At 43.7% G+C, this 25,833-nt stretch overlaps 2 protein-coding genes across 2 annotated transcripts; both read right to left on the bottom strand.

Moving 5' to 3' along the window:
* Nucleotides 1-483: 483 nt before the first annotated feature.
* Nucleotides 484-4,394, bottom strand: nfil3-2 (nuclear factor, interleukin 3 regulated, member 2). The gene has a single exon (XM_053338213.1). The coding sequence runs from the start codon at nucleotides 4,392-4,394 to the stop codon at nucleotides 2,541-2,543; it is 1,854 nt and encodes a 617-aa protein (XP_053194188.1). The 3' UTR covers nucleotides 484-2,540.
* A 15,744-nt stretch (nucleotides 4,395-20,138) lies between these two features.
* nfil3-6 (nuclear factor, interleukin 3 regulated, member 6) lies at nucleotides 20,139-23,185 on the bottom strand. Its single transcript, XM_053338755.1, has 2 exons — nucleotides 22,927-23,185; nucleotides 20,139-22,013 (listed from the first exon to the last, which is right to left on the bottom strand). The coding sequence occupies exon 2, from the start codon at nucleotides 21,881-21,883 to the stop codon at nucleotides 20,642-20,644; it is 1,242 nt and encodes a 413-aa protein (XP_053194730.1). The 5' UTR covers nucleotides 21,884-22,013; nucleotides 22,927-23,185; the 3' UTR covers nucleotides 20,139-20,641.
* Between the last annotated feature and the right edge of the window lie 2,648 nt (nucleotides 23,186-25,833).

The following is a 25,833-nucleotide window of genomic DNA, read 5'->3' as shown; positions in this document are numbered from 1 at the left end:
CTTATTTATTCTGTTTTCTTAGTTGCTGATGGTGAGTCATTCTCTTATGTCAATCAGTGAGTAATGTATTACCTAACTGGTGGTTCTGGCATAAGGATAGATCTTCTTCACAGTTGATAGGATAACGAGCCAGGCTGCCTACAGACTGTGATTGCTATGATGACAGGCGATGCTTTTTAACGCCAAAGCATTTTAATGGTTGCTCAGTTCAATGTCAGTCTTGCTTTTTTGGGCTGTAAAAGTTGGTTGATAATTCAGAAATGAATTACGACTAGATGTGCTGATTTTAAATGAGGAACTGTGGGGTAGCCATGTTTCAGTTTGTATGTCTATACCCAGATCTACATGCATGACACTGGCGGGTTTCGGCTTTGAAATATGTGTAACATCCAAGCAGGTTTAACTGTGCTAAACCAAACAGACACTGCTAAAAGAATGGAGAAAAACAGGCTTTATTTTTCATGATATGTTGATAGGGTCAACATTCTTTTTATTTTATTTTCGATCTTGAAATGCTCCCATCTTCCACGATGAACATTAGTGTCTTTACATACATATTCATGTCAAAAGGAAGTGATGGTAATGACCAACCAGACCAACCACCACCCGTCTCTAAACACCACACTATCTTTGCCTGTTTCTTTTTTTTTCTTTTTTTGTCCTCTTGTCTTTTTCATAAAACCATCAGTAAAACCACAAACATTACTGATTAATACACACTGAAAAAAGGGGAAGGGGAGAGGAGGAATGAGGCAAATACATGTCATCACAGTCAATAGGAGAAAGACACAGTATAGAGGAAAACAGAACAACACCTTGACGAAAAAAGAGGATATAAAACCAATGAAATAAACGGTACAGTGTTGTTCGAGGGTGGGGGGAACTTTACATTTATACACAAGCACCAAAAAGCCAAACATGGTACATAGACGTTTGTTAAACTAGGATCCAGTGTAGGCAATTCATCACTGCCCAGTAGCAGAAAGACCATGAGATGTGAGTAATGGGGGCACATGGGAAACTAGGAAGTCAATGTCTTCATTAATTGAAGCTCAGATTGTCCATGTTTTACAAGGAATTTTAATGTAAGGCTCCAATTGGAAATTGCATTAACTTTTATTTAAGAATGACTCAAAAACCTAATTTAATATCACTAAATGTACTGTAACTATGGAGGACACTGTTCTTTATACAAGAGAAATGCAGGGTTTCTCTGTTGTCCTCCTGTTTAGTGCACTATAATGTGTTTACGTGAATGTGACTTAATTCCTCCTGCTTTTGCCCCCAAGTATCCCATGTCTACATCACAGTTCAAACTCAAGGCTGCAGTATGTATCTAAAATGTCTGTACACATTCTCGGTCTATGTTCCTGTGGGCTTTTTCTACAGTGATGGGCGTGTGGAGAAGAGGGAAATAAATACATTGGGCCAGTGAATGGTAACAAACACAAGATATGGTTGATAAAGCTCAAATAAACTAAAGGCTTATAGCCTGCAGCTGGTGAATCTCACCATATATTTAAAGGCTGGTTAAAGGTTAAAAAATCCAAACATTTTAATGAGGCCCTCGCCTCAGGAAACATTATGTTCTCCATTCAGTGCTGTTGGCGTTCCAAAGTGGACGGCCATTTCTGTGTAAACAGGGCATTAACAAATGATTAATGCTAAAGCTTAACAATCAAGAAAGAGGTGTTTTAATTTGAATGGGTCCTGTAGCAACAGTAGACAATGTGGCTGTACAGTAAAATGTGATTCATAATAGGATGGTCACTTTCAAAATCCTCTTTTACCATTGCAGGTTTGTCGCATTTTTTGTTGAATTTGTATTCAAATTTCTTTGTAAAATATATATTTATAATAGATACATATATTCATATATCACAGTAATATACAAACCAAGTGCTTAAAAAATAAAGGTGATGCAAATCTTTTGTGAAATAATAGAGATGGCTGGGGGGGAGTATGGGTCGGTAGAGGTAGGGTCTGGGAAGAGGTATGGAACTTGATATTGTGGTGTTGGTGCTTCTTTGGTCGAGGGAACGTCCCCAGTGTACATTTGCATTTGATTTTAAGGCAGATAGCCATACATGTGTATGTTTGTCTACAGTCAGATATGTACCAAATTTATAGTACTGATAAAGCTCGAAATGTTTTGTTTTTCTACATTCTTGTTTGTAAGTGATCAAAATGTGCTTTCGCTGATGTACTCTGCTGTAGGTTGTTTAATGACAAAAGTAGAAAAAAGACAGTTCCATTCCTCCTCTCATCACATAAACAAAAGTGCTTCTGTAAGTATGGAGAGGATGTAAGAAATGACAAATCTGTACAATATATACAAATATGATACAGCCCTACAAGATGTCCAGCCTTATTTGGTGACACTGGGGGTAGGGGAGTAGAAAAGCCCAGCTTCCTGTCCCAAGGGCTTGAGGAGGGGATTTGATTATAGGGCAAAGGCATGATGGCAGGGTAGTTGTGTCTTTAGTTTATAGAGCATCACAAAATGCTTCAATTGTGACAGGCTTTAAAAAGTTTGTCATCTAATCTCGCCTCTTGTTCCGTCGTCCACCCATCTCCTTTTTCCCGCTCTCCTTCCTGGTCCCCTCGCCTGACGTCGCCTGTCCGCCCAGACTCAAGCTTTCTAGCTTAATGTTCTGCTGTGGCATGAGGGATAAATAGGGGTGCTGGGGCAGGGGGGGCGGCGTGGCTGAGGGAGGAGTGGTTGGGGACTCCTGGCCGGAGCAGTGGCCGCTGCTGCTGGTGCTCATGGCCCGATGTTTGAGTCTGAGCTTGTGGGGCAACGCTGTGCCCTTCACCTCTCCCTGAGCTTGAGAGCAGCCATGGGAGGAGGGTTGAGGGGAGGCAGGCTGGTGGAGGCCGGTAAGATGTTGGTTGTTGTAGCTGCCCGTGTCTGAGCAGGAGGAGGGGGGGGACTCATCATCATCTGTGGAGGCCTCTTTGTCGGAACTCCGGGGATCTCCATCACTTGATGATGTGTCCTTGTTAGAGGAGCTTGATTGCCCTTGGTAGTAAGCATCATTCCGGGGTCCACCTTCGTAGGTAAGCACAGGTGGCTCCTCATCTTGGGCACTGAGGTATGAAGGATGAGGCTGCTGGAGATGGTGGTACAGGTGGGAGTGGTTGAACCCCTCCACTTGTTTGTGGAGGAGCTCGTCAGACGAATCACTGTCCTGCTGGTGCTGCTGCTGGTGCTGCTGCTGATGCTCCTGTTGCAAGTGCTGCTGGGGAAGTTGGCAAACTCTGTACACCGGTCTCTCTCCAGCCTCATTACGGCTGTCTGAGAGCTCATAAGGAGGGGAGTCTAATGTCTTCCTCTCGAGCTGATTAGTCACCTCTGCAAGTGTCTCTGTGGAGCTCTCTGTAATGGACTGGGATAGTCGGTTGACACTCTGCTTCTGGGCCGCCTGCAGATCGATGTCCTGGGGCCTCGTGAGGCTGTCCACAGGATAGGAGGCACTGCTTGAGCCATACAGAATGACACTCCTCTGTGCAGCAGGTGGGTGAGGGGTGGGCTGGCTGACAGTGTTGATAGCGGTAGCAGGCTCTTGATGGGGTTGTTGTTGTTGGTGAAGGAGCTGCTGCTGCTGCTGCTGCTGTTGGCTGTGATAAGCAGCCTCCAGCTCCTGAGAATGCTGCTGGATCTGGTGATGAGTGGGTACAGAGCCCAGACCCCGGTGGATGTTGAACATGATCTGGGTGGTGGTGCCATTGGCAATGTCCATCTCCAGCCTGTCACCCTCCTGTTTGATCTCAAAGGGAATTGGCTCTGGGCTATCCCTAGAGGAGCCATCAGACATGTCAGACAGGGAGCCACGTGGGGAGTATTTCACCAGCTGCCTGTGGCCCTCACTGTGTCCTGACTGCTCTGTTTCGGAGGAGTCAGAGTTCATCATGACCTGAGAACCGCTGGAGTAACCGCTGGAGTAGTATTGAGTAGAAGAGGATGAGGATGAACCTCCATTTCCTGTGCTGCCGCCACCGATCTGTTGGCTCTTTTCGATGTAGGAGGCAGTGCTTATAAGGCCAAAGCGCAGCTTCAGCTGGAGCAGCTCTGTCTTGAGCCTCACATTCTCATCATTCAGTGCAATAACACGGTTCTCCAAAACCATGTCATTGAGACGCCGCTTCTCCCGGGAGCGCTTGGCCGCCTCGTTGTTCTTGCGGCGTTTCTCCCAGTAGGAGGCATCCTTCTTCTCGTCGGAAATGAACTCCCGCTTTCGCCTGCAGCTCATATTGGGTTTGGGTTTGATGAGACGCCCTAGGCGAGTTGGAGTCCCTTGAAGAGGTGAAAGAGACTCCTCATAACCTGTGAAAGTCTCAAGGCAGTTAAGGTCGTTCCCTGAATTGTTAAGAGCTGAAGTCAGACTTTCCATTCTTGTCTAGCCGCAGCCAGTTTGAAATGTTGCTCGCTTGACTGGGGACAGAAATAAGTCAAAGGGAGGAGGGGGTGGTGATGAAACACCCCTGAAGATTTTCTCTCAAAAGTCTTTGTCAGTCTGTTTATTGTAGATTCAGACTCAAGTGTCTATATTAGCCAAAAAGATCAAGAACAGCTGGAGCTCAGCATCTGAAACCCTCATTTATCCACTTGAAGGGTTTTTGGTTCAGTGTCCACACTCTTCAAAATATCACTACTGATACTAACTGGATCAGATCAGTCTTGAATTTGAAGAAAAAAAGAAAAACTTCCTCAATGCTCTTTTTTTCCTCTTGCTTTTCCTCTTCTGGTTGTTAAAGGTTTAGCATAAGAACAGCACACTGAGCTAAGCTGGCGGAGAAGTGTCCTAGATCTCCACGAAAACAGCAGGATGTAGGTCGTCCTGTCTACCTCAGCGTGTCAGTCTCTTGGGGAGGCTCGCTCTCTCGCTCTCCTCTGTCTGTCTTCTCTCTGCAGTTGACTGCAAGATGAAAGGCTGCAGAGATAAAAACAGAAAAAAGATATGTTAATCCATGTGGACCGCTGGTGTTCTATAAGGCATACAAGGCTTAAAATGATTTATTTTTAGGCCGTTTTTGTCATTTCTGTTATTTTTTTCCTAATGCACAGTTATCAAAGACATGAAAGGAAAACATCTCTACATCCACACTTCACTCTGCTGTCGTAGCATGTCTGGCTTTGTCGGACTGTGTCACCCATGGCAACCAATGAATGGTTGCTAGACCTCACTGTCTGACCTTTTGGTCCTGCCATTGATCTGCTCCGTCTGCAGCCTATGACCCCTGACCCCTAGCCCGGCATGTTGATGTTGACTTTTGTGATGTAATGTGGGCACTGAGTTCACTGCAAGGCTCATGACCTCGTCTCATCTTGTAACCCAGCAGTTCAAAAAGGAGTCAAAATATATGAGGCAGCTCAAAGACAGGTAATTAAAATGTGCATTTATGGCAACTGAGGCAAGTGCATACATGAAATAAAATAGTGTAATGCCACAGAAGTTGCATTATTCTAACACGTGGATTGGGAGCACCAAACTAGACTATTAAAGGATTAGCCCTTTTGGTTTTTCAGTATTTGGGACAGACAGAGCAAAGGGTGAGTCAGTTAAAGAATTGGTGGAGATTCCCTGGATCCGTTTTAAAACAATTGGAAAGGAAAAACCTCCACAAGAGATTGTCCGCTGCTTTTTCCACCTAGAAACCACGTCCACAAACACTGCTCAAGCCCCCCCCCCCCCCCCCCCCAACACACAGACACACACCATGCGTTGATCCGCAGAGGAATGTGGCAGCATTCTACGCCAAAACAACTCAATGCCAAATCACTGATGCAGAGTGAGCAGATAAGGCAGACAAAGGCTGCAGCCAGTGCAGGTCAAGGATAAAGAGTCTGAGACTGGGGCATTAAAAAGGGAGTAGAGGGGGGCAGCCAGGAGGTAGGGCAGTGATAAATATAGGTCAAGAGCCCCCGGAAAGAAAAGAGGCAGGAGACGGGCAGGAATAACAAGGCCAGTTAACATTTGGGTAAAACACAAGGGTGGTCGTACAATCGTATTACTGTGGAGATGAGTGCTTCAGAGCTCACACCCAGCGGGCGTCCTCTGTAATGAGCTGAACAGGTGTGCTTCTGGACACAACCAGTTTGACGTGGTACATATTAGAGCATAACACCAATTGGTTCAACAGGATATGAATTTATTTTTATGTTAGAAAAAATGGAGCTATATAAATATGGAGCTAAAAGCATCACTTGTATATATATTGAGCTGCATAATTCCATATTTACATCCAGCCATTAAAATCAGTGTCACAGTAAATCCCATCTATTGCACCAGCTGTGCTATGTATGTGTTACTCAACATCTGCACTCCTAGGTTAAACTGCATAAGCACTATTACACTGTCTGAATCTGTAATCTCATAATCTGGCAAGGTGTTTGGACTGGTTATACTCTTCCCTCACATCTGACACCATTATGTAACTACAGGCGTATCCATGCGCTGGATATGGATTTCAGCCCAGATTCTGGCAAAAGGATGATTTTTTTTTAGCTCTAAAATGTCAGACAAAATACTAGACTGGATAATCCTTTTTATTTTTCTATTTCTTTCTGTTTAAATATATTTAGTGTTTACTAAAACACTCCAAATCTTCATTGCGGTAATAGGTCGTAAAATGTCTGGATTTTTTTCTGTCTGCTTGTCTGAACAGTTCACGGTTATCCTCGTGAGCCTTTGACATGTGGCTGTCGGGCACGAGAGAGAGAGAGAGGAAGAATGAGGGGATAGACTTATTCTCAGCGTGTCCCACTGACCCAGAAACTGGGGACCGACTGCACTCTGTAAACACATGTCTAGCTTCCTACACTGTGCGGCGGCTCGCTGGAATATAGGTCAGCAGAGCTTGCCGAGAGGTGAAGCACCGAGAGACGAGAGGAAAAAGAGATTGACAAAAGGGAAGACAAAAAAAAAAGAAGAGAATTAGAGCATCGACTAAATTTAGATTGGAGGTGAGAGCAAGTGGAGCGCAGACAAAGACAATGTGAGGAATCAATGAGGGAGAGTTGGAACAAAGAGAGGGATGGAGATGAGATTATAGCTGGGTAGGTGGGGGGGGGGGAAACCAGTGGCAATTTTGCAATGTTGGTATTGCATCAATAGAAGGAATGTGTCACCCATAGCAACAAAAAGGAGAGAGGGGGGCAGAAGGGGCAGCCAATCGTATTGGATACTCTCTCCCTTCCAATCAACCAGTGGCTTGACACGGCCAAAAGCAGATGGTGAGAAAACAGCGTTCCGTAACAAAAGGCGAGTGATTGACGTCAGCGGTTGCGTATATTCCACATCTCTCCTACAGTCAGCATGAGCAAGACACATGAATGAACTCTACTGTTTAATTAACTCTGCTCTCGCTCTTTCTGCCTCTCCCCTCTGTTCCAGCCTCTCAGTATTTGAACCATGTGAGCAGAGCGTGAATCACAAAAGGTGTAACCCTCACAACTCATCCCGGTAATCTGCTTCATTCACTTGTTCAACTCTCTGTCATCCAAGTTACAACAGATTAAAAGGTCTACGGCACAACGTGACAAATAAACCACGAAGCAAGTGAAAAGCTGCCGACATTTACATGAATAAACTGAACTGGTAGTGCAAATATACAAAACACTAAAAGCAAAGCAGCGCCGCAACCACTCCCCAGCACACCCCGTGCCTTGACCTAGATTACTCTTTCCAATTTATCATATATTCTTCACGTGTCATCGCCGGGTCTCTGTGGCACTTGTGGAATGATAGCACAGTAAAAGAATCCAAGTTGCACTCGCTCACACAACCACAGGGCCCTCGCCGCAAGAGTCTATATGTGGCAACGAGCTTTGGAAACAGTGGACTGAGTTCAAACCCCTGCACGTGTTTCTGTGGAGCGTTTCAGGAAATGGGAGCAGATCTAAAATAAAAGGAGAAGGGAGGGAGGGAGAGGAGGAGGAGGTTGGGGGCATGTTTCAGAGAAAGGGGAATGATGAAACTGTTGATCCCTCCACGACCCACCCCCCCCCCCCCCCAAACCACCACCATCATTCCCTGGGAAGAATGCAGTGTATGGCACGTGGTGCAGGGTTGGGGGTCGGGGTGTCATGGGTGGGGTCTGCTTGAATTCCAGGTTTGAGGGAGGGGGGGGGGGGCGACTGAAAAGAGAAAGGGGCAGGGGGGTTAAAGGAATTGGGCAGAATGCCAGCAAGGTGGAGTCCTATCCAAACTGGAACCTTGTTTCAAGAACACATGGCCATATCTCTGTCTGTCTTTCTCTCCCTCTCTCTCTCCCTCTCTCTCTCTCTCTCTGTCTAGAGAAGGGAAAAAAAGCAGAGTGACTCAGTCCATGTGTTTCACCAGTCACATGTGCTCCCTTGGCCTACTAAATGCTGTAATTCGCCTCTCTTTGCTGGCTGCAAACCACAGCACAATAACAAAGCACGGCCCTCATCTTTTATCATCTTACATGTGCCAGGAAACCCAGAAAAAGTCAAGAGGCCACAAAGTGGGACAGGATGGAAACCGCTACGCTTCTGACCATGAACTCCCCTCCCAGATTTGAAGTGGATTTATTTAGTAAAGCTGGAGGCAGACAGGTTTTTTTAATGCAACCTAAATAACCACAGAGCAGCCTTTCAGATCATTGATGCAATTTGCTTGAAATGAACCTAAAACGTTAGGATTGCCCCCCCCCCCCCCCCCTTCCCAAAGTGCATAAGTTGAAATTATATTATTTAGGTCGCATGGCTTTTAGAATATATATATATATTTTTTTTTTTAAATCACTGAGCCTATCTTCTCTTTCTGCATGCCTGCTTCCTTTCTTTGTTATGGCGGGGCGAGGATTTATTTTGGTGGGGGTTTGATTCTGCTTTTCTAGTCAGCGGCGGTTGTGCGCCTCACCACCACCACCCTCCCTCCCCTCTCTCCCTCCCTCCCACAGGACTAATGTGACCTACATTCATAGCTGGCAATAGAGACCCAGTGTGTGCGCCAACCAATTGGCAGAGGCCGCTCCACAGCAAAAGCAAAGCAAAGTGCTGCACTGTCGGCCGCCGACTATGGGTTTCCGCCGATTGCATAATCTGCCCCGTTCTTTAATCCATTTTAATTATTTAATTCATTTATTATGCAACCTGCGTAACCTCTTCATTTCCCCTATACAAAGCTACTGTATACAGATGCACTTCCAATGCGTAAAAATGGTTACAGTGGTACTTCCCTCTATGGGGGGGTGTCATAACAATGATGGTAATCTGAAATCTATTTAAAACTTTGTAAATCACTTTTTTTCTCATTGCCATTATGTATGGAAATATATTAAAATAAGCTGTTAGTGCAGGTGATGCCTTTACGCATGCCATTGCTGGAATACAGCAAGAGGAAGGGGGGAAAGGGCGGGGGGGGGGGGGGGGGGGTGACCATGCCCACGTGCAGCCAAATATAAATCACAAAGCAGGTGTGGAAAATGAAGCAAAGATGAGTTTTCTCTTTCAAAAGCAAAATTCTTAATTGTGCACAAAAATCATAAAGTTGAGTCTTTGTCATGTATGAGCCTAAAAGTTACAGTAGTACATTTATCACCATTATCACCATTATCAGGCTACTGAACCTCTGGTGGACTGCCGCCAAGCACAGTTGTTTCAGCCGCTCAAGTTCAATTAAAGGCCATATTACATTGTTTAATTTATGCTTTGATAGGCTGAGCTCAAAGCGGATAAAAACAACCCCTCGTAATCACTTATCACTCACGTAGCAACACATTGTGAGAAATATGTTACCCCGCATGCCTCCTTTGTTGCACTGTCTGACAAATCGCATTCATGCATATTTAATCGGATCCCCAGTCATCCAAGGCAACTGCGCGAATCCAACTGTGCCATGAAAATTCACCCACTTTTTCTACACATTAATTCACCCTCTCTTAATCTCTAATGATCAAACTTGTCCTTAATGTCGCTTGTACTGCTCGGGAGCCTACACTGGGGAACACATCTGACCCACATTTGATCCAGATGTTCTGATCCACACCTCACCTTGCAGCGGCTGCAGTCATCAGAGCCCGTGAACTTCACCATTCTCCATTCTTTCTATTTCTGGCGTCAATCCGGCCCGAGGTTAGTAAACAATAGAGGTTACAAAAAAAGAAAAGGAAAAAGGGATAAGGCTGCTCTACAAAGACTCAATATCCCAAAATGTGTTCAGGACGGATGTTGCCTGTCGTGTCTGCTCTGGATTTGTGTTGGCTCCTCAGACTGCGTCTAAAGGGTTAACCCGGAGGGCTGCACAGCCGCGTTAACCTTTACAAAGAGCTGCTACACGTGACAGAGAGAAGTGTGTCCTCGGAGCCTACATGGGATTTTTCCAGTTGTCTGCATGGACTAGCCTACTAACCTAAAAGAAGCGGAGTAAAAATAAGTGGCTGCTCAGAGCCTCTGCAAATATACATCTGACACTGTACACCACTTACATTAAATATCCTATTAATATAATGATGATGATGATGATGGTGGTGATGATGATGATAATAATAATAATCTACCTCTACATAATATCATACATCTACATAATAATATCTGCGCACTTATTTACCATTTTTTGTCTGAACCACGTGTGTTACAAAAGCAGGTGTAGAAACTGGGATAAGCATACCAAAACTACCCCCCTAAAAAAAAAATCAAAACAAGCAGCAGTGAATAGATGAGGGGGGTACGCATCATAACATAACAGAGGGGTTGCGTTGACCCTGCCTCATTACAACTATGGCACCGTTCCAAAATCAACCCCAATTCGCCTCCGTGTGTTTCCACCAAACACCGCACCTTTTTTTTTTTTTTTTTTTTTTTTTAACTGAAGGAATCCCATAACCTCTGGCTACCCCATCCCCTCCCTCCACTTCCTCAGACACATATACACACACACAGAGAGAGAGGGAGAGAGAGAGCCTCGCACAGGTTATAGAATACAGCCTCGCCTTGACATTGAAATAGTGCATCCGAGCACCAAAACAAACACACATTGCGTTAAAGCGGGGACTCATCATAAAAATGCACTAAAGTATTCAGAGCAGCCTGTGTGTGTATGATATCAAACATTCGCTATTAATATCATGAGGCAGTTATTTATAATAATAGCACAAACTCACCGTTTTTGTCTCAAAAAGAGAATCCACATTAGGATCCGACTGCTTCGTTCCTGTCCAACAATCCGCTTTTGCGCATGGGTCTCCGGGCTGATGTCCCTACACACCTCCGTCCGTCACTTTCAAAACACCAGCTCTCCGATTAGTGCAGGTATATGAGTAGAGTGCGAACACAGTGCTGCTTGTTTTCAGTGCGCTCCTCATGTCATGTTTGCTCCAATTCCTCTCTCTCTCTCTCTCTCTCTCTCTCTCCTCTCTCTCTCTCTCTTTTTTTTCTCTCTCTCTATTCCTTCTCTCTCTCTCTCACTCACTCCCTCCTTCTCTGTCCTTCTCGCTCTAAGTCTAAATGTATGTTAGTAGGTCAGTTGTTGCATAACAGGACGCTTTGGGTGCCTAGTCACGTTTTTTGTTTCTCTCTTGGCTCTGCCCCCTCCCTCTCTCCTCGCCTTCAAATCCTGTTGCAGGAGAGGAGATGCAGGGGGAGCGGCGGGGGAGGAGAAAGGCCTGGAGGGGGAGGGACTAGGCTCAAAGCCAGACTCAGTCAGATGAAGGCCTATGATACCCATAATAAGGTTACGAGACATTAAAAACACAACACACAGTGGAAACACACAGAAAACAAGCCACAAGCAACCAAATATATCAAGAACCTGTTTTATCCACCGCAGCTGTTGTTTTGGGACAAGCAGATTCTTACAGTGCATACTTATCAGTCTTTGTGAAACAAGCACAAGTTGTTTTTGAGTTCAACTGCATTTATATAAATGTATTAAACTGCTAATTCATTTTTTTTTAATTTTACCTCAGTTTGTAGAAAAGCTAAAATACATTTGCTCACTTTCTTGCTGAGAGTTGAGAAGATTGATACCACTCTCAGAGCTTAGAGTGGTATCAATCCCCTTCTAATGCTTGGATAGAGCACAAATAAGCATATATCCCAAAATTAACCATTGAACCATTTCATGAAGTACCATAAATGCCCTATAATTGGTTAAAGGCCTGGACAGTCATCGCTAGAGCAATAGTTGAAAATAATAAGTGCATTTACTCAAGTGCTTCACATTAGTACAGTTTTGAGGTAATTATAGTTTACTTTAATGTTTCTATTTTATGGTACTTTATGTGTCTGTTTCACTACATTTTCAAAATTGTACTTGTGACTGATTCCAACTGATTCCATGTATTTGAAAGCCATAAGTAGCCCTCAAGTTACACTGCAGAGAGATCTGTTATTTCTATTGAAAAAAAAAGAGCTAAGACGAAGGGAGGTTGCACTGAGGAAGATATATATATATATATATATGTATAAAATATATATTTAAAAATATATAATTATCATGATTACAGACTAATCATTTTATAATAATGTTAAAACAATAATCTGTAAAAATGTTAACAGTTATAATAATAACAATGCTCTTGATTAAGACACAAAAAAGAGAAACTAATCAATACATTTAAAAACACAGTGACTAAGAAACAAAGGGCTGATAAGTTCAATTCAGCTGAAGGAATCGACCATTCATAGCAGATAGTCATAAAGTTGCTACGTGAGAAAGCTCTGAATCTGAGCAGTAATGAAGATTCTGCTGTGGGAACACAAACATGAACATACAATCTCAGTAAGAGCCACACTAATAAAAATATAACATGTTAGGAGGAAGTTGGGGTGATGCAGCAGCTAATGGTGTTAACTTCAGTGCATTTGGCGACACTGAAAAGGGGAACAACCAAATTCGTCTGCTTTCGGAAAGGCTCTCTTTAGCAACAACATTCTCACCATAATGTCCCCCCCCCCCTCTCTCTCTCTCCCCCCACTTGAACTCTGCCTCACATTACACTAACTTTGGGCCAATCAGAACTGAGTTAGGCCCACAGTTTTCCTCCAAAAGTAGTCTGAAGTCCACCACGCATCAAATTCCCATTTTTTGGATTAAGGGCCATGTACAAACGGTCCTCTGGTGGCAGGTGGGCCTAGCACAATCACAGAGAGAATGTTTGTTTTAGTTGCTATTCACTAATGAAGGGTGTTTGTGTATTTTATCGGATTTTCGACTGTCATGTTACTATGTTCTGCCGACTGTGTAGCCTTATAGTACTGTTACACATACTTACTAGCTTTAAATAGGTATCATGTCTTAGGCATACCATAAAGGATTAAGGTTTATGTTGGTGTGCTATATTTCTGACTCCATAGTGGAAGGCTCTACATAGGTAAACCTCCCCTGTGTCCTCCTCAAGGTCTGCAAAGGTTCTCAGGATTGGAGATCAGACTCTGGAGACATGTCATACTGGATGACAGTTCAAAATGCACCGTGCTTCTCCTCAGTGGCCCAGCAGTTAGGACTTAAAAGTCAACCAGAAGACCTGCCCCTGCGGAGGGCGAGCGAGAAGGCCAGCATGAGATCAAGGCAGGATCAAGAGGCCATCAACTGCTTAGAAAAGCTCAGTAGGTGGACACAGAATGTTTCTACTGATCTGCCACTACTCTTCTCTGTGTCCAGAACTATGTCCCAAACTGTGTGCATCAAAGGAGGCTGTGGTTCCCTAGCTCAGAAGCACTGAGTGAGGTCTCTCCAAAGCCCCAGAGCTACAGCTTACATGGTGGAGATACAGAGGTTGGAACAACCTGGTTAAGTTGTCAAACCTGGTGTAGAAAACACACCAACAAGTCAGTACATCTCCCACCAGATGGTGGTACATACTGGGAAGCACCATGTAGTCTTCCATGTTCTCTTCAGTTCCAGAGTGTCAAACTCAAAAAACTTCTGTTCCACGGACCAGCACTGAGGTCCTATACATTTTAAGTTGTTAGCCAGTCAGTATGACCCCCTTGAGTTTCTGGTACCATACACCACATGAGCCATGGTCCTCATCCAACACTTGTAGGGAAAAAAGAGACTGAGAGGAAACAGCCTTCTGCATGGCCTATATCTGATGCATCTCAATTCACAACTGCCAGTAACCTCAGACCTGTAGCCACTTAGTTATTACACAGGGCAGCTAACCATGCACTCACAGCTGAAGAGTATTGTAAGGTCCAAACCGCCCTCCTTCAATAAATGCAGCAAGACTGCTTCCCCACAGACCTTGCCCAGCTGAAGTTTTTTTAAAAAGTGCTCAGCATGAAAATGATGAGCTCATCCACATAGGTGGCTGCCTATGCCACAGTGACTGGCTCAATCCAGAGGCCATCTATCCCGTCATACTTAATGCCAAACACCAAGGAACACAGCTGTTCATTAAAGACTTTGATGAGCAGTTACATCATCCCAACCTGGAAGACTCTTTGCAGAGATTCATTGCAATTATTGGAACATGTGGCAGAGAGGCCATTTGATGGTATCAGATAAGCTGCATTGAGTGGCTGATTTACCTCAGCAAGGTAATGCCTGCCTAAGCCAACCCTACAGTCGTGGACTGCTTTGGGCCCTACTCTGAGAAATGGTGGGGAATATTATTCAAGTGAATGACAACTTGGGCAGTGCATGTTGACATTCTGTTTAGTCTTGACACAGACTCCTGTCTTATGGCTTCGAGGTGGTTTACAGATTGGAGAGGCAAGCCATTTGAATTGTTGTCTGATCAGGCAACCAACTTTAAAGGAGGTGAGCATGAAATACAAGAGGCATTTGTAGCCCTCATATCAGACCTTCAAGCCCAGCTTGCTCCCTATCAGATCCACTTGAGATCTGCCTAATGCCCCCCACTTTGGCAGCTGTTCGGAGTGAGAGATGCAGATGCATCCCTCTCATGAATTGGAAGCTTCTGGGCAGAAGAGTCCATTTCTGACAATTTCTTTTTTTAAGTATATTTTTTGGGGCTTTTTGCCTTTATTGTACAGGTTAGTAGAGAGAGAGACAGGAAATGGGAGACAGAGAGGGGGGCAATGACAAGCAGGATAGGACCGCTTGGTGCGGGATTTGAACCGGGGCCACCTGCAGGGAGGACTGTAGCCTCAACACATGGGGTGGGTGCTCTTTCTGACAGAACTACCCATTGGTAAGGCTATCATGATCAAGGACCCTCAGTCCCCTCACTCACTTTGGCCAATCTCGTGGATTTGACAACAAAGTATGGTCTGCTGAAATCAAGGTGGGCGACTGTACTTACACACATCCAGTGGCTAGACTTATTCAGTTCCCTTCCTTACTGTACTAATTGATAGAGTACTGGTCTTGTAACGCCCCTGGACTGATGAATCCCTGTGACTTACTGTCTGAAAACCAAAGGGCCTTTTATGGGATTGATTCAGATTTCCTCCACAGCTGTTGAAAAAGCCCTGTTGGCAGCGACATTATCACCATAATGTTCCCCCTCAATCTCTCTCCCACCACCTGCTAGAGTGATAGTGTATGAAGTGCTTTAGCTGGTGTAAGGGGGCTCATGGTCATGTATTCTGCCGATTGTGGAGGCTCAGGTGAACTAATATTAACAGCTACTGTTACTTTGTTACTAGCTGTAAATAGTTATCATGTCTTAGGCATACCGTTAGAACGTTATGTTTGGTTTATGTTGGTGTACTATATTATCGATAGAACAGTAGACCGAACAGCCGCTCGTAGGTCTGCTCATTAATTAACGAGGAATGCACAACACTTGGAGCCAATAGAGGGCAATGTTGCTGATGGACATTAATCCACTTTTAAAAGGGAACATGCTGTTTTAGCCTCAGCTATGCTTGTTAGGCTTATAGTTTATCTGCTGTTTGCCAGTTGTATTACCTTGTGCAGTATAAATTCAAACATTTAAGAAAAGTAATGTAGTTGTGCATGTGCCTATTTTAATTAGCATACATATATCTGACATGTTTATTCTGATTTATTATATTTAATTACATATGACCACCAAGTCAAGTCATCACACTGTTGTCTCTGTGGTTATGACAAGACAAAAATTGAAGACATCTGTGTTATTCTGGGTGATAGCCTCCTGAGCTGCTTTCTTTTTTCTCTGTGCTGTGTAGTTTCTTCCCACCTGGCATTTTGTTCTCAGGTTCGTAAATCATTGGTGTGTAAAGGAAGGCGGGGGTGGCTTCTCCCTCTTTCTGAGTTACAACACCAAATATTGTCACATTGACACTTTAGAGGAAACTTGTTGGCAAGGCTTATAGACACTTTTGTCATAATGGTTTTAAAATCTCCAAGTATTGTACACAAGTATAGAAATTTGGGGTTAAATAGTAATAGAAGTTCAGCTGGCACTCACTCTTTGACATTGTGTTGTTACAACAAGCAGAAAATCTACTTCCACCTTATTCACAGTGTTGAATAAGGGAATTAAACTGCTCCTCCGGCCAGAATGCAACCATATTGTGTAATTGAAGTGCATGTTTTGATTCAGCTTGATCACAAGCAGGAATGTGTGTCATGCTGGCAGGCACGAAGCGTGGAGGAGACTTGCACAAAGAGCAGGGGAGTTAATCTATTTTGTTCATCTCACTCCTCTGGTTTAAACATTGTGCTTTTGGTAATTGAAGAGCAGGCCTTTGAAGAAGCTCAAACAGTTGAATGGCTATCTATCACGCTGGCATACATGGGACTGTATCAGAGAGAGACTCGCCCCAGGAGGGAGTAACAAATGTATTTGGATGAGACCAATCTGATTAGAGATTATTGTTGAAGGTCTAAACACAAAGCATGTTTGACAGGCTTTGCATCAACGCAATGTGAAAGCTGCAGTTTGTGCTTTTTTTAAATGATTTATAACACTGTGATTTTTCTTCAGGATTTGCTCGCAGTCTGGATGTTCCATTTATTGCTTTTCATTCTACATACAACATCAACTGCAAATATGCAGTTTGCATTGTCACTGAAGCAACTCCATGTGTCAGATAGCTATCTCCCTCCATCTTGCTCCAGACGCAGTGATGGTTAAAAGGATCTGCTCTCAGTAAATGTGCAGTATTGTCCACACAGTGATTTAAACTGACAAAGACTGTCAGAATGGATGCCTTGAAGGCTGACTTCTGCTGCGGATGTGTCCATTATCTCCCTTTATCTTCAAAGCTTCACTATCTTTGCATGGGAGTAAAAGGAGTATGTGTAAGTGTAAGTGTGTGTGTTTTTAATGATGTTTCCCATAAAGAGGTAAGCATGTTGTACAATGCACTAAGAACACATCTGTGTTCTTGGTGCATACAGTAATTGCAGCAGTTATTTTGCATAATTGCTTTGTTTTATGTCCTTGATGGATGTTAAGGACTTTTCACATTAGATACTACAGTAATTATCCGTTCCTGTGTTTGGACATGCCCTGGTTTTTTTTAATACACTTAGAAACTGCCTGTCTCAATTATACAAGGTTTTTTTTTCCCTCCCTGCTTGTTCTGCAGCCGATAAATGTCCACATTTTTGAAGTTACATTGACGCCAGGGGGCAGACATTTTTTTCTGGTATGTTTTTGTCTTCAATGCCTTTCAACCAGTATCCACACCTACCACACCTGCGTCCTGAGATGCTGCATTCTCAGAAGGTAACCCCAAATGTGGAGCCTCGAATTTGAACTTGCCTAAATATGAATCACCATTCCTTTGCCCTTCCACTCCTCTTTGTTTCCCTCTTTGGTCGGAGGAGACAAACAGAGGCATTGGCCGTGAACTTGGATCCCCCTCCCCCATAAACACACACTCACACAAGCACGCACACACACACACTCACTCTCTCTCTCACTCTCTCTGTCTCCGCATCACTCCTTCTCTTTTTGCACCCCATCCTTATCCCCACCCTAACACCCCCCCCCCCAACCCCCCCCCCCCCCACACACACACACCCCTTCCAGCTATGTCTGTAAGCGTTCCCATGGCAACTGTCGCACTGCCTGCCTAGCAACAGGCTTTATCCTTTCACTGGATAAAAAAGGGGGAAATGGGGGGGATGTGGGGCTTGCGGTTTTTATGGGTGCATGGATGTGGGTGAGGACGGTAGTGTAACAGCAGCGTGTTGCAGCAGCTTCATTAAATCAGACTCCCTTCTTCTCTCCACTCCACACCTGCAGTGCTTGCCTCTCCTCTACCTTGTTACCTTCCCAGTTCACCACAGGCTTTTACTCAGAGGCAGACTGCATCTCTGTTTATAAAATGTTGCCTTTTTCTACTACTCTGTTTTGGGGTGGAATTGTAGCCAAAATTAGTGTTCATGCTTTTACATTTTTCGGAGAAGGTGGGAGTATGAACAGGTTGTCCAATTAGAGTCTGAGCCCACCAACACATGTAAAAAGCTAGAATAAATATTTCTTTATGCATCAACAGATAAGAGCATAATTTCTGTAGTGATAAAACGATGTTGACACGTGCCAAGCTGGATAAACATTTTCATTGCATCAAAAGATTATTTTTCTCATTATTCAGCAGACATTTTCATATTTGAGGATCAGCTTCTGCACGTTTCCCCTGAATACACATGCACAGTTGCTAGATTTAACTATCATTCATCACCATGCCAACTAACTAGCTGACCTGCAAGAACATGGAATTCACTAATCCATAGCATGATTAATATCTTGTTGTAGATGATGAAAGAGACTCTGGAGCTTCACAGTGATGCAGAAGATACTGTCTTTGCTGCCCCCTGCTGACGCCAAAATGGTATGTTTTGTTTTCTCTTCAAATTCGTTTTTAAATACACGTGAGGGAAACAGATTTTGACTAGATACAAAAGTGTATTAAAATTCTGGTGCTGTTGTATGTAATGACAGACACATTACAAAAGAACCACAAGATGATTAAATAATTATCTTGGATAAATGTGATTGCATGTCTCTGTCAAGTTCACGCTATCCATTCTTCACTTCCATGAACTCCCCTCCAGCTGTTATAATTAAAGCCTTTTTGAAAATCTCTAATAGAAGATGAACTGTTGAGTAATAGCAGGCACACCTACTGTCTCTGTCTCTGTCTGTCTGGATGTCAGGCTGCCTGCGGGCACTGCAGGAGAGAGGCCTGCCAAGTGCACAGCTCCACTCCTTGCCGCCTGCGTTTGTCAGCACATGCCAGTCAAACATTACCCTTCTCTCTTGTTCTCTTGCACTTACCATCTCATCTTCCAGCACATAATCTGTCGGGAGGAGAAATGATATCCACGCTCCAATGAATAATGTGACATTTCATGTATTCGTTTTAGATTTTCAGTTTGATTACTGTGTGTTTCTTGGAGACAACTCATGATATTTAGCTTTTAGGCTTTGTTTTGATGATGTGTGAAGGAGAACTCAAGTGATTTAGTATCATATTCCCATAAAGACATAGATTAATGAATTTGAAATTGAAGCAGCTGAAGCTCAGATATCTTGACTTTTAGTCCCTAGTATGGGTCAAGTGCAAAAACAACTTCATTTCCCATAATGCAGCTGGATAGCATCTCCGCCTCCTAAATGCTACATTTTTTTCAAACCCCACAGCTCTGGTTTGTAACGTAGGCTTTGCGTTAAATACATTTTTTTTAAAGTCTCAAGCCCAAACTGAGATCATGACATCATTACAGTTGTTCTTAGTCCAGAAAAACAACTGAAACTCATGTGTGAAATTGGTAGTGCGCCCAGGTAAGCTTTCCCAGAATAATGATAAACTCGACATGAAGATGTTAGATCTGTCAAAGATTTATTTATTTCAAATATGAAAATGTACAGAGAGATATCAGACATTGAATTCTTGTCATCACCTCAGTACAGAAAACAGAACAGTAATAAAAACATATCCAACCTGGGCAGGAACAGAGACAGAAGTGGGATGTGAAACACTAAAAGAGTACAGTAGAGTGTCTTTCCTAAAAGGAGCTCCTGACATGTAAATGAAATGCTCTCTTGACATATGACACATAACGAGTAACGATAAACAAGCTTGTGGAAGAAAACTGACTCAGAACAAACCTTTCTTTTAGCCTCTGAAACCAATGGAGGTTTTGACGGCTACTAATTTTATTTTAGCTTTTGCAGTCAGTGATTCTGTGTGTATTTACTGTCTGTCTGCAAGTGTTCACAGGTTTGAGCAAACTTGTCTCAGCGGCGGTAAACACGTGCAGTAAGTCATTCCACTCTAATAACAAATCTGCAAACACATCCTCCGTTGGTTTGTGTTAATCTGCTGGCTGATTTCCAACTGACTAAATTGCAGCTTCAGAACCACCAAACCCTGCTGTCTCAAAAGATGTGATGTAAACAGTTTGATGTTGTGTGGTTTTAGTTGTCACAGTGTATGGAATAGAGACATTATTATACACTTAACACTGTTACAGATAAGCCTCCCTATCTGAGAGACATTGATAGGAGCTGAGATTAAGTAGTGGTTAAAACCTAGACAGCAGGATATGAGATGAATGTGTATAGACATTTATTACAATATACAGTATTTGAAATAAAAACAACACATTGTTAAAAGTTTGTCAGACTTGACAGTTGAGTCTTTGTGAACATTTGTTCCTGTGGCTGTGCTGTATTTAAAGGCTCATTCACAGTAAAACTGTGTCTGTCCTTAAAAGTCTAGACATCGGCAAACACTGACTGACTCAGCGTACTGCCCTCAGTTGACGTTGGCCGTGAACTGCTCTGTGAAAAGCTTCTTCAGCTGAGCCACCTCCACACTCAGAGAGTTGAGCTGAGACTTCAGGAAACTGTTCTCATGCTGGTACTGGACCTCCGTTTGTCCTTGCGTAGGAGGCTGCAGGTTGTAGCTGGCTGCTGAGATGTTGTATTGAGGGGACTGTCTCCCCCTCCTGCCCTCTTCCCCTTCCAGCTGCTGGAGCCAGGGGCCAGTGTGCCCTGCTCCTGCTTCACCTCCGATCAGTCCTTGCCCTTTGAGGGCCTCTCTCTGGCCTTCCCGTGCTCCTGTAGGTAGCAAGGGGCTTCGTCTGCTGTTGTCCCCTGCAGCATCACACATGTCCCCGCTGCCAGGCGTCTTGAAACGTAGCTTGTGAGGAAGATTTTTCATGCCCTCAGCTTGGTCCAACCTAGCTCCAGTGAGTACTGCACTGTGGTGGACGTCAGAAGGGGAGTGGTGGAGGTCATAGCCCAGCTCCTCTGCTCTGTGCGGGGATGATTTCCCATGGTCGCTCAGCCGGTCTTCAAAGAAGACAGGGCTACCCACACTGGACCCACCTGGCGTGGAGAACCCTGAGTCCTCCGACAGGTTACCAGCATCCCTGGAGCCCCGCACACTCAACTGGCCTTTCTGGTTGCTGGGATGCAGGGCTGGGGAATTGGGGAGCACTCCATCCCCCCTGTGGAGATAATAGTGGGGAGTCAAGCTTTGAGTGGTGTGTTGAGGAGCCGTGGTGAGTGGCAGGATAGGGGCATTGGAGGGGTCTTTGACTAGGCCAAAGCGGAACTTCAGAGCCAACAGCTCTGCCCTGAGTCGTGCGTTCTCCTCTAGCAGAGCCAGCACACGGCTCTCCAGGACCATATCGTTCACACGCCGCTTCTCCCGGGAGCGTTTCGCCGCCTCATTGTTCTTCCTCCTCTTGTCCCAGTAGCCATCATCCTTTTTGTCAACAGGGATGAACTCACGCTTGCGCCGGATGCTGGAAGAAGGACTCTCTTTTCGTTTGACGGCAGAGCTGCGACCCAGCAGGGAGCGGGCCAACATGCTGCTGGAGGTCAGGATGGACACAGCTTCATCTGTGAAAGACATGGGCGATCCTGCTCCTCCTCCTCCTCCTCCTCCTCCTCCACTGCCACCTGGAGTCACTGCTGCAGGCGACTGCAAGGTCTGGAGCACAGCCACATCCTGCTGCCCCCTCATCGGCTGGGATTGCTCCTCAAACATCACGCCTGCTACACTCACACAGAGCCTGAACGAGTCTGTCCTTGTTGCTGAGAGCAGATGGAACCGCTGTGTGGTGCTGGACTGTTAGATGTTGAGGCTCTCTGAAGCAATGATGCAGCAACAGTGCCACCTAGTGATCCAAATGAAGAAGAGAAGAGGGATTTAGCGGTTATGCAAGAGCCATTACAACACAATATTATGTAACCCCATTACATCTCTCCAATAAAACTGGAGCGACTTGTACCATAACCTTGCAAGCCTCATTATACGTTCAATGGAACAATGCGTGTTGTAAACACAAAGCTAGGCAGCCATGCAATACTTTTTTACATTTAATTAAAATGTGACATTGACCCACAAATATTTTAACCCACATACATATTTAACATTCACAGGTTTATAATTCGGGAGCGTTTCTTCACACTCTTTATATCTTATCTGTCATCTTTATTGAAACCAATAGAGTACTTTGCGATCGGCTTCCGGTCTGACCGTTTTACATGCTTCATCAGCATTGACCCACATGTCTCAAGGGAACACTCTTATCTCCTGACGGATTCTTATAACAAGCTGACCTGACTTCACTGGTTTACCTCACAGCCGGCAGCGTTACTGGCGATTCAATGAACACATGTAAGCGTACAGGTAATTGAAAGTTTTTCAGAAAAAGTTGCAACTTCTGTGTCAGTACACCTCACGCATATAGATAAAAGTAAATAGCAGCCGTTTGTAGGCTATTGTAAAATACAATATAAGCAATAATAGGCACATTAGGGTGACACGGCATAAAAGACCGCAGTTTGAACATAGATCTATCAGATGAGTTTTAGTTATAAATAATTTCATATAGTCTAATATCTATACTATTTGTATTTAAGTAATCATAAAATATGCGCTATTCTAATAAATCGCGTTCAATGTTGTAGGGTTATTCCGCGAGAAAAGCTCCATTGCCCGTAAAAGAAAAAGAAAAAGAAAGTTTAAGTAAAGCTGACATAAAGAAACGTCTATTTTAAAATAATAGTAGCTATCAATAATAGTACCTTTTAACAATGTTCAATGTTGTCCGTCGGTGCGCATGAGTCCTCCGCCTCTTTAAACGTCTTGTCGGGTTCAGGAAGAAGCGTCTTTGTGTGTCTCCCTCTCTCTCTGGTTTAATACTGCAGATCAGCGCTGTTACTTAATATTATCATCTGTGTGGCGCACCTCCACTCTGCTCCACTTGGAATGCCGCAGCTCCTATTTGTAACGTTGAGTTCAGCTCAGGACGGTCCCTATCCTCACATGAACCAGCGGGGCCCTGTTTGTGTGCCTGTGTGTGTGCGTGTGCCTGTGTGTGTGTGTGTATTGTGTGTGTGTGTGTGTGTGTGTGTGTTTCTCTAAGCCCGCCTCCCCTCTGTGACACCCCCCCCCCCCTTCCCCCCACCCCCCTCCTCTCTCTCCGCCATCCAAAGGAAAGCTCCTATCGGCTTTCACATACCAGATCAAGCATCATCATCACCACCATCATCATCACCATCATCTGACCTGGTTCGCCCCGCCCCCCTCTGACAGGATAATCCCTCCATAACAATTAAGCAATGTTACCAGCAGCTGTATAACACACAGGGCATGCAGTGTTTTCAGTAGGAGATGCGATTATAGAGCTTCATATATTCGTAACCGTGATGTGTTGATTCCTGCAGACTCCTTTAAGGAAGGTCTGCTATGATAGCTGTAAAATATCTTTAATCTTTTTGTTTGAAATTTATCTGGAAATTTCAGGACTTTTACAAACTTGCTGGTAAACATGATTTTGAAGTGAGGGCATACTTCAGAGGTCAGAGATCACTTCTGGTGTCTTTGTTTGGGCTCTCAGAAAAATGAATAAATACAATTAATTTTCTCTTTATCTACACTATATCTATAAGTCTTGTGTACACCAATATATCTATATCAATATCAATACACCAATATATTATTATCTTAAATTAAGCTTGTCTCAACTTTTTTTTTGTTAAAAGGTCTAACATAGTGTTAGATCCCCAAACATGTGTGCCCTCTATGTAGGATGTCAAATTGTCCATTAACCATAGTCCATATGTAAAACATAAATCTTTGATGAAACATGCACATTTCTTCAAATTTCATGAAACATTTCTTTATTTGGTGTAATAACAGCACTTTATGCTAATTTCAATATTTTATCGCCTTCATCAAATGTGCAAGCTCAGTCTGTGGAAAATGAAAGGGTCACCACTTCAATATTTTTGTACATATGTTTTTAACAGTCGAAAGAAAAAACTGTTGATTTTGGTTCTGCCACAACAGTCGGGTCCAAAACAATAAGGAAGTAACATATGAGGAAGTAAACTAATTTCCCCCTTTCATGGAAATTTGCGCCATTCAATATTAACTAAAGCAAGCGGCATTATTAGCTAATTTTGTGGGCATGCCTGGTAGAGTGACCTTGAAATAACATTGAGTTTTATTAACTATATCTATATTATTGGTGAAATTATGCATATTCTTATAACGTTGCATTTGATTAAAATACCACAAACGTGTTGCACTGTACTTGCATGTCAAGCAATATTTTGACATTATAGGAAACATCCTATTTGGGGTTTTTGGCCTACAGGTAGATAAAAAGATCAATACACTTTTGTAATTATGTAGTAAATATACTCTACAGCCAGCTGCCATTGTAGTATAAAGACTGTAAACTGGGAGAAACAGCTAGCCTGGTTCTGTCCAAAGGTAACAGCACCTCTGAAAGCTCACTAATTAATACATCATATCATTTGTTTGTTTTGTACAAAAAGCAAAGTGTAAAAACAACATGATGTGGTTTCAGGAGCGGTCATTTCTTAAAATCTCTTCTGGTTGCCTTACAACCTCAAAGTGATGATAAGACCTCAAGTGAATAAGCATATTTCTCAAAAATGGAAAACTACTCCTTTAATGGGATCTTGGGGGTAGCAGATAAACATTGCACACATGGAAGGAGGTGAGAAAGGGGCCAGAAGGCAGAAGGGGCCCAACAGTAAATATTTGCCCTGGGGCCTCCTAACATGCTAATTCAGGCGTGCATGGCAAAAACAGGTTTTAGGAGTTTTGAAGAATGTGGAAGTATGAGAGTGTCCATTTCAAACACTGACTCATTTCCCCTGATCATAATAAGAACCATGTTTCACTTTCCTTTCCAGGAACCCTCATAACACTTTACAGATATATCATTGACTTTCTAGGAACTTAGAGGTGAGGCCAGATAATCGCTACCCGAATCTGCCTTAAGTCCTGCAGAATCATGTCTTGCATCATACTTAAACACATATCTACATACAGACTGCTCTGTAGCACCCAGTGCACAGCACTAATGTTAACAACATTCACAAGAATTCCCAGCACTGTTATTTCCAAACAGTTTAACTTTTGTCTGTTGGTTTTGACAGCACCTCCATGGTTACAGATGTCAAGGGTCCAAATTTGACTCGGATCCAGTGCATTACACAACATCTGACTCATTGTTACCACATTGTGTGATTGGTCCTCCATAACACCTTCTGATTAAGGATGATTAGTGTGTGTGTGTGCGCGTGCATGTGTGCGTGTTTGTTGATAGTCTGCTGGCACTTACACCTGTATGTTGGTCAGCAGGCAACACATGGTTTTGTGTAAAGAGAGTCAGAGCAGAATAAGGGCTTCGGCCAAGAACCTCAGCTAACCTCTGTTTTACAGTGAACCCACACGCACGTTTGTGTGCTTACAGGAGACAATGACCTCTATGTAATGTATCATAGCACATATGTAAACCCCCTGAGTACACATGTTCAAGTTTACAGTGAGATACACTCTGAGCCCCCTGCCCCTTGCTGTTGGGACACCTTTGGTCTCTGATGGACACAGAGGCCAGTGCCTGTGCAGTCACAGTGCAGTAACTCATCCAAACAAGACCTTGTTAATGTGGA

This window comes from Scomber japonicus, chromosome 18 (genome assembly GCF_027409825.1).
Source record: "Scomber japonicus isolate fScoJap1 chromosome 18, fScoJap1.pri, whole genome shotgun sequence".
In the NCBI taxonomy this organism is placed as follows: domain Eukaryota; kingdom Metazoa; phylum Chordata; class Actinopteri; order Scombriformes; family Scombridae; genus Scomber; species Scomber japonicus.
The sequence above is the reverse complement of the archived record's forward strand: the minus strand, read 5'-3'. Positions and strand labels throughout refer to the sequence as shown.